This window comes from Stegastes partitus, unplaced genomic scaffold, assembly GCF_000690725.1.
Source record: "Stegastes partitus isolate 25-593 unplaced genomic scaffold, Stegastes_partitus-1.0.2 Scaffold1081, whole genome shotgun sequence".
Lineage (NCBI taxonomy): Eukaryota > Metazoa > Chordata > Actinopteri > Pomacentridae > Stegastes > Stegastes partitus.
Window position 1 is genome coordinate 94,823 of NW_007578812.1, and position 8,614 is coordinate 103,436.

Below are 8,614 nucleotides of genomic sequence, written 5' to 3' on the forward strand. Positions count from 1 at the left end.
TGCAGTTAATCACCTCTGCACGCTCGTCCATTCATGCCTAATGGGTATTGCTTTTTTCTTTTTAATATTATTATTTTCTTTTTAAAAACAAGCTGAAAACTGACTGTTGCTGCTTCAGGATTAAATAACCCTCTCTGCCTTCGCCCGAGCTGAGGTCTGTTTGCTGCTTCTCCTGCGTCGTAAAGAGGATACCAGGGTATTTGTAGAGTAAATGTCATGTTTGGTGTGTAGGTGTTTGCTTCTCTTTTAGTCTCCCCAAAGTTATGGTTGCAGTTTCTGCCGCCCACGCCGCTCTGGATGCGTGTGAATGTACACGTGAATGCTAATGCGGCGCTGACCCGGCCCGCTGCCTGTCAGAGCGTCTCCTCTGCTCTCTCTCTCTCTCTCTCTCTCTGTGTGTCGGGTCACGGATGTCAAGGTTACTGGGGGTCGGTTTCCCACCGGGAGCACCAACAACAATGCATCCAATAAGAAGCTTTTGTTGTGTTTTATATCCTATCAGCAGGAGTGGAAAAACACTGGAGGAGCTCTTTCGGTCCTAATTACGCCTCGGGCCGACGTCGCAGGAGCGACACGACAATGAGGAAGTTGCTCAGCAAAGTGATGATGCAGAATTTTACCCCGTTCTCCCTAAATGTTAAGGGACGCTTTAATTGGGGGCTAAATATGGTCAGTGTTCCTACGCAGTCGCAGCAATTAGGCCACATGTTGGAGAAGTTCCTGTCACGTCGAGCTCCCTTATCTGAAGTTGGCTGAAACAGCAGCTTCGTCCTCCGAGGAACGAGCTCGGAGATCGTTTGTCTTTGGTGAAAACAAAAAAGCGCGACCTGCTTATTATTGTTCACGAGCCCAATCCGTGAGTTTCTCTTTAAACAGGTATTTGTCCGCCGAGAAGAATGGACGGGCATTTTATCCTCACGGCTAAATGGGCTGGTGTTGAGGAGATGAGAGGAAGAGGTGTGAGGAGGCCACTCACCCAAATCCACGGCTATTGTGCCATTAGGCAGGAAAATACGGACAATATAAAACATAAAAGAGCGGGCGGACATTATTTCCCTCTAAACAAACTGTCCTTTGAAGCGTAGTTTTGCTAACTGACGACGTATCCTGTACACCAGGACCACTCTCCGGCTCGGTCCTCCTATCTCATTTTACTCCCTAATAATGGCTTTTATCTTCCGCAGCCAGACACTTTTTATGCCCCTCCTGCCCTTTACGTTTTCAGCCCTGGCCTTTTGTCAGTGTTAGTCTGGTGAATATCATCCAGGGTGGAGTGCTTAGCCACTCCGTTCCTTCCCCCCCACACGAGCAGATTATAAAGAAATGCTCGAATGTACAATTTTTAATTAGAAAAAAAACACCACTGAGAGACAGCCGTAACTGTGTTTATGCAGGTGCTGCTGAGGGGAACATCTGAGGGAAGACATGAAGGAAGCGCAGCTTTGTGCTCCTGCAATATGATACTGTTTATTCATTCAACCGTCCTTGACTTTGACGAGGTTTGAAGCCACTGAAATGCTAATTATTTCACTAAATGGTGCAAAGCTTTCATGTTTCACCAAAAATCTCTTCATTGTAGCCGTCCAGAAAACACGGCGCCGGGATGCAGCGGTGAAAGTTGCTCGCTGAAGAAGCCTCCGTTATATATACATACATGTGTGTCTGCTTGCATTAATTCAGCTCCACTTTATTTCTCACCCTTCTCTCTCTTATTTTTTCCTTCTTCCTCCCTCTGACCCACCTCGCCGTCATGTATGTGCCACCGTCCCATACGATCCCCGGTTTGTGTGCACATTTTGTTTTTTGTGCTTGAGCGTCTTTGAAAACCAGAATGCTCTCTCCTGACAAAGTGGTTTAAACTTGGCGTAGTATTTTTAAAGAGTCAACAGGGTTCGGCTCTTTACTGGAGTGCTTTACATTGGAGGCACTCTCAGGCTGAATCAAACGCGCTGCTCTTCTTCTGTATACCGTCTCCTTGTTTTTATGATAAACAGGGCTCACCTACATGTCGACAACAAACGCGCAGCCTCTCCGCGTGTCTTGTTTATGAGCGGGAGGAAGCATATGCTGCTCCTCACCGGCAGCTTTTTTCCCCACTGCGATCCTCTCCGCTCTCCACTCCCCGCCTTAAATACTTCTCGCCAATCACCTTGAGAGCACGCGAGGCGTCTTTGATTTATTGTACCGGCCGGGCTGCTTCTCCATCTTCGACCCCGGCTTGTCACAAGGCGGCTATAATTGGGAGACGCTCATGACCCACCTAACACAGCAGCCCAGTCGGAGGGGGTGGCATCCTTGGGAATTCTCCATTTCTCTCTCTCTCTCTCTCTAGCGTTTTTTTTTCTTTTCTCCCTCTTTTCTTTCTTTCTTTCTTTCTCTTCCAGGGAAAGTAGGACACCCAGCAGCACCATTAATTGTTTTGCCCTTTATATCTCAAAAACAGTAGAGAACAAGAGAGAGAGGAGGGTGGCTGAAGAAATAAAGGACACCCCAGCCTCACCGTCTTTGCGCTCTCCTTTTGCTTTGCAGGAGGCCACGGCCAGCTTCGCGCAGTGGGAGAGGCTGATGAAGGGCCTGGGGTCGGGGGCCGTCGCCACGGACAACCCCTTCACCGAGGTCATGAGCCTGATCACGCAGATGTACAAGCAAACAGCCATCGCCAAGGTAAAGGAGGAGCGGGGCAGGGCCGGCGTTGTTTCGCTCCGTGTCACCGCGGCGTAGCTTTTGAAGGATAACGCCGGGGATCCTGTGCATTTTTCTGAACCCTGCTGGAGGGTTTTGTGTGGGTATGCACGCCTTAAAGGGTTCCACTGTTGTCCAAATGATCAATGAGTCACACCGCCGCGCCGGGTAGCATGTAGCTTCATTATCATGAACACGTATACTGTAGTTTATCTTGACTCAAGGCCACATACGCCATCCGGCTGCTGCATACTCAATAATGCACCAAATGGGTAATAATCCACAGCCCCCTTCACATGCACTGTTTTCTCCTGTTTGGCTGCTGAAATCTGTACGATGTTATTTTGCGTTTTTAACAAATGAACAATATGTTGTCGATCCATGTTCGATAGCCCTTCTGTAGGAAACGTTTTGAGGGAAATTAAAAGCTGGATTTCGTTGCTCCATCCGTCCTCCTAAATCATTACCTATATCCCGAGAACGATGTCTGTTGGTGGTGAGCTGCTCACACCACCATCCCTGCTGCTATTTTTATTTTCCAGGCAGTACAAATGTAAACTTGTTAGCGCCCCAGAAAGAGCAACCTTGGTTTCGGTTTGACCGCCATGCATTTATTGAACACAGTGGTATGGTTTCCAGCAGACCGAGGCCTTGTGCACACCATTACAGATGCTGACCAGTGTCAAACATCTCCATACACACGAGAAAACAACTGGAAACGCTCCAACAAGCGTGGAGGTTAAGTCTATATCAACAGTACATGGAATACCAGAGACGACATCATTTCGTCATATCTGCAGACTTTAAACTGTGGCAGCTGTAGAACAAATATTATTGTGAACGCCAGAAGCTTCTGTGTTGCTGGTGAAGTGACGCAGCGACACTTGTAACTGCTAGTGCGAACCAAACGTAAGGAAACGGGTATGAATCATTACGTAAAGCATCAATAGGATTAAAACGTCTTCAAGAACCTACACGTAATCCAGAGGTTTTGAAAATCGGGCACTTTAACAACCTAAAGCACCGTCTGCGTGTGGATCAGAGGCCCAAAGCAAAATGTTTGTGTTTCCAAATATTCATATTAAAGTAGATGACTTCTGAATCTGATTCAAGAAAAACGTGTGATTCCTGTCAAGCAAACGAGTCGAGCAAAGTCTAAATCATGAAAATATGCATTGATCTGTCTCGTTCTTGCTTTGACTGTCAAGCCTGGTGTCTCTCAATGCTCTGAGGTACAACGGAAGTGAATAGTTGGACACTGATATTGCTCTCATGTCTGTCCGTTACATACTGTAAGCATGAATCTGGAAGCAGTTAGCTTAGCTTAGCATAAAGGCTGGAAACAGGAAAAACAGGCTTAGGGTTGACCCAGTCGATTCTAAAGCTTTGCAATCGCACCTTTCCACTAGATGTAGGCTCACACATGACCACCTATGAAATCTGAATTTCTGCAGTAGGAGCACAGGATCTGCTCTCCTAAGTGAAAGTCCTCCATCTAAACAGTCATATCCTCACTCCAGACTTTCATACTGCTTCATCAGCTCTGGATGAAAACCCCTGTGAGCTGATGTGATCGGTTTGATTCTCTTAATCCTGAAAACAGAGCAAAGAGGACCAACTGAAATGCAGTGTTTGTCCCGCAGTGCTGATAAAACAACACTGCCTACCCCAGCTTTAGTGGTGGATGGACTTCTTTCACTCTTAATGTGAAGCTAGAATCCACCAGACTGGCTGTTGCTTTATATTTACATACAGACATGAAAGTGAAACTCCTTCTCTACGTTAATTTAAAGTGGACATGAATCACTAGATGTAGACACCATCATTCACTAGATAGATACCTACTCTGAACATCCTCATCGGTTCGACACTATCAGCGAATAAAACACTCATCTGACTAACTCTGCTTCATGCCCTTTTAAACCGTAATGACGGGAATATTCACCTCGTGTTGCTAATAATGCTAATTAAAACACCCTTCGACTTGACATTTTTTGTCGCTTGCTTCCCCGACATTCTTAATAGTTTATCAAAATTAAATCAGCAGCGACGGGGAAGAAGTTTCGAGCAACTATTTGCTGAAGCTGCTCTGAAAATATCTCCTCACGTCGTCATAACGCTGGGCGAGCTGCATCTGCCCGGCGTTACGACACCCGGCAACAAATGCAGCTAAAAATTCAACCAGCTCTCTCGACGCTTTTCATCTGAGACATATGTGAGGTAAAGCTATCCCTTATAGCTTTACATAACTGTACTGCGTGAGAAGCACCGTGTTACTCTGCTGCTTCCCACAAAGATAATTTCCTTGAAGGGTTTTTTTTTTTTTTAACCTCCAGAAGTGCGACGCTTTAAAAACCTGAGCAACGTATAGGATCCAGGAGTTTAAATAGCCTTAAAATTGGCTAAATAATGTCGTTTTTTTAAATTCATTTTCATGTTTCAGGAAACGGCGAATTGATGGTACAGCATCGTTCTCGGAGCGCTTGGCCGACCACTCAGTGAGATCTCATGGGAAAGCATTGCCATGGTAACAGAGCCTAATGGTCACCAGTGAAAGCACTTAGACAAAGTAGGGAGTTATAACAGAGGTATTATTTAGTTGCGTCCAGCCTGGCATGATTACACCTTATATCAAAGTTACACACCGCACTAAAATAGCATCTCTGTGATGTTGTTGCTATGGAAACTCCGTCGGCTCTCGGTTTGAAGCGATGTTTTTTCTTTAATGAGAGAGAAATAAGCGATGTGAGAAGGGTGGCTGGATGCAGTTTGAGGAAAGGCTGGGGTCAGAGCGACTAGTGACGAGAGTCCGGCGTGTATTTACATTTCCTGTTCCTCGGTGGAAGCATTTCTCCGGCAACGTAGCTGTTCAACCTCTGATCTGCTTCCAGGCTGACTAACGTCGCTGCTCAGAGAACAGGCAGTTCCTCGGTCTCTTCTATTTGTAGTCGAGTAAACAGTTCCTCCAGATATAGCGTCCCTCTCCAATCATCTGCCATGTTCGAGGGCCGGCATTCCTCTCAATTAGCCCGACGCCCTCAGCCATGAGGAGCATGGCCCCGAGGTTAACGAAGACCGGAGATAACCACAGAATGCAATCATCGACACGCTACTCGCTCAGCCTGCCTCCGAGCTTGGATCTTTTTTGCGCTTGGTGTTGTTTGCTGATTGGATTTCTGCTCAGTTTAGCCTAACACTGGACCTCCTTTCATTACAAAGCCCCCCGCCCACTCACCCACCTCAAAGCCGATACTGCCGGCCGAGTCTCATTTCCTCTCCTGTTGGTTCTTAGAGTCAGACACACTTTCTCTACTTTAGAAAAAAAAAAAAAGAAGCCTTTCTTTCTTCTTTTTTTGGATCACCGGGAGGGGTGGAATGGCGAGATAGATTCACACATCTATGTCACTCTGACGAGCATCACGGCCCCTGCCTGCCTGCCAGTTCGCCTGGCGACGGAGCTGCCAAACGCCTTTGGGGTATTTTTGTTGCTTTACCCGCCAAGCATCTGCTCCCAATTACCCAGAGAGGACAGCTCTGATGCTGGACTTTAAAGCAAGCTAACGGGCCGCTTCAGACAGCCGAGAAGTTTGTGCACTAATTAAACTCAGCGGAAGGAAGCCGGCGAAGCCAAGCCGTCAGTAATGAGGACCCCCCAGATCAGAACGGGGTCGGCAGGCCTGGCGGAGAGATTCATTATCAGGCACATCGGCTAATTATCAGCAAGGCAAAGCAGAGGTTCTCCCACCAGAGCAGGTGTGATGGCTGCAGAGGTTGTCAGGTTGCAGGAGGTGTGGAGATTATAGGGGTGGGATTCACACCACAGAGAAGGGCCTGTCTCCAAAACCGTCTAGTAAGGGCTCTGTTTGACTCAAATCAAACCTCAGTATTTCTCACTAGTTGGTGCTATTCTTGGCTGCTTTATGGCCTGGGGCTCTGAAATGAGCCGAGTCCGGATGCTCAATGACACGCTCGTACAGCACATCCACTCCAGCTCTGCAGAAGGTAGCGGGAGCGGCCGCAGCCATCACAGTGTGATCGCTGGGCAGCAGCGCACGGTGAAGTGATAGATACGGATACCTGCGGGGTACGGTTAACTCGCTCGCTCTTGTGCTGTTTTCTTTTTCAGATTGTTAGCTTCACGCTGTCAATCAAGGTCGGAGGCTTCGGCAGAAACAAGCAAAAGTCTGTAAAATTTGCTCTGTGATGTTTTTAAGGCTTTGTTGCCTTTTGACTTCATAAATAAAACAATACTAACAGGTAGGAAAAAAATGCCAGGCATGAATAAAAACACAGTTATGTAAGAAAAAAAAAAGAGAGAGAGAGAGAAAAAGTCCAGAATGAAATAGTTGAGGAAGTGAACTTTTTACTTACTGCATTAATTCTGGGCTGCAGCTGTCACTGTGACAGGTAACCAGCCTAATATGTCTTTTTAGCAGTGTTTGCAAGACCTAGGAAATGTAAAATGCTCTGAAGGCAGTCACATAGACAGTAGAATCTCCTAAAATACCAGCCCAGTCAAATACACTCCAACCCTGATCGTGACATTATATCTGCATTATTCTCACTTTTACTTTCACAGTGAAGCCAGAATCTGTATCTCGCTGTTGGTTAATTCGGGGGTTTATCCGTCTGTTCATGTGCGAAAAAGGTGAATTTTGTTGTTTCTGGTGTCACCAAATCAAAAAAAAAAAGAAAGAGCGCACCAATCATATCGCCGAGTTGTGAGTTATTGATTTGCTCTCACTATCTTCGAGCTGACAAATGCGCCCCAGTCGCTCTGCGTGCTCTCTCCTTTTAAAGTCTGGATCTCTGGCATTCAATAGAGAATCGATCACACAGAAAGGATGCCGCGGTGATTAATTGACTTCTTCACTGATCTAGCCGGTTCCTCTGTGTGTGGTCGAGCGCTGAAGTGATGGATTCAGTAGCTCTCTTTCATCTGTGTCTATTTCTGTGTGTGTTCGGCCCAGGCGGGAGCTGTGAAGGACTACATTAAGATGATGCTGGAGGCAGAGCAGCTGAAGTTCCTGGTGTTCGCCCACCACCTCACCATGCTGCAGGCCTGCACCGAGGCCGTCGTCGAGGCCAAGGTAACCCGAGGCGCTCCGCAGGCAACTGGATCTTCTAAAACGTGTTAAAGGTGTAGTAAGCAGCGGCCGCGGTCGTGCCTGTAGGAGATGCAGCAGCACTGGCAACGAAGAGTTTGGGAATGATTTTAAAATTCCACTGGCTCACATCGAAGTTTTTTTTTTTTTTAAAGCAAGAGTTCACAAAAGAAGCAGCCGATCCATAACACGCTGCTGACGGAACAGAGTGTTCCATATTACACATACTGCATCAGACTCATTGGCCTCTTCACCCCCCAACCTTTCAGACCTCCGTAGCTGATTTTCCACTCTGCTGCTGCTGCTATGTCAACGCAGATACAGGATCCTCTGATGCATCTTTATAAGCACTCCCTTTTTTTTTTTTTTTACTGATTTGAACACAATACGCCAGTGATTACCGGGACACACTTATCTATTTATAGGTGTGTATGTATGACAGTATATACAGGATACCATGGGAGAAAATGTATGTATTTTATGGGGACTTTAGAAATGTAAAATGTGTGTGTAGATTCTCATGACTTCCAGCTAAACATGTACAGTTATGAAGTTCCAGCAGCAGGTTGAACACTAAACTTAAGGAACTATAAGATGAACGTACCCTCTGGGGCTGCAAAGTGAATCCCTTCAGTGCCCTGAACCTGCATTCTCTCTAACAGCCAGCAGGGGGCGACTCCTCTAACTGCAAAAACTCATCCAATTGTATATAAGACGATGAGAAAATGACCCAGCGTCTCACTTGTTCTGTTGCCTGTTTTCCTCATGAGTTTACAATCTCGATTGCTACCTTCGAGCCTCCTTCAATACAGCAAGATGCACATTTT

At 46.5% G+C, this 8,614-nt stretch overlaps 1 protein-coding gene across 1 annotated transcript in view; it reads left to right on the forward strand.

Annotated features, from left to right (window-relative positions):
* zranb3 (zinc finger, RAN-binding domain containing 3) overlaps positions 1 to 8,614 on the forward strand; it is a 99,779-nt gene that overhangs the window by 28,003 nt on the left and 63,162 nt on the right. Inside the window, exons 8-9 of the mRNA XM_008295863.1 lie at positions 2,530 to 2,664; positions 7,653 to 7,772. Coding sequence (XP_008294085.1) covers positions 2,530 to 2,664; positions 7,653 to 7,772 — 255 coding nt within the window. The remainder of the gene's footprint in view (positions 1 to 2,529; positions 2,665 to 7,652; positions 7,773 to 8,614) is intronic.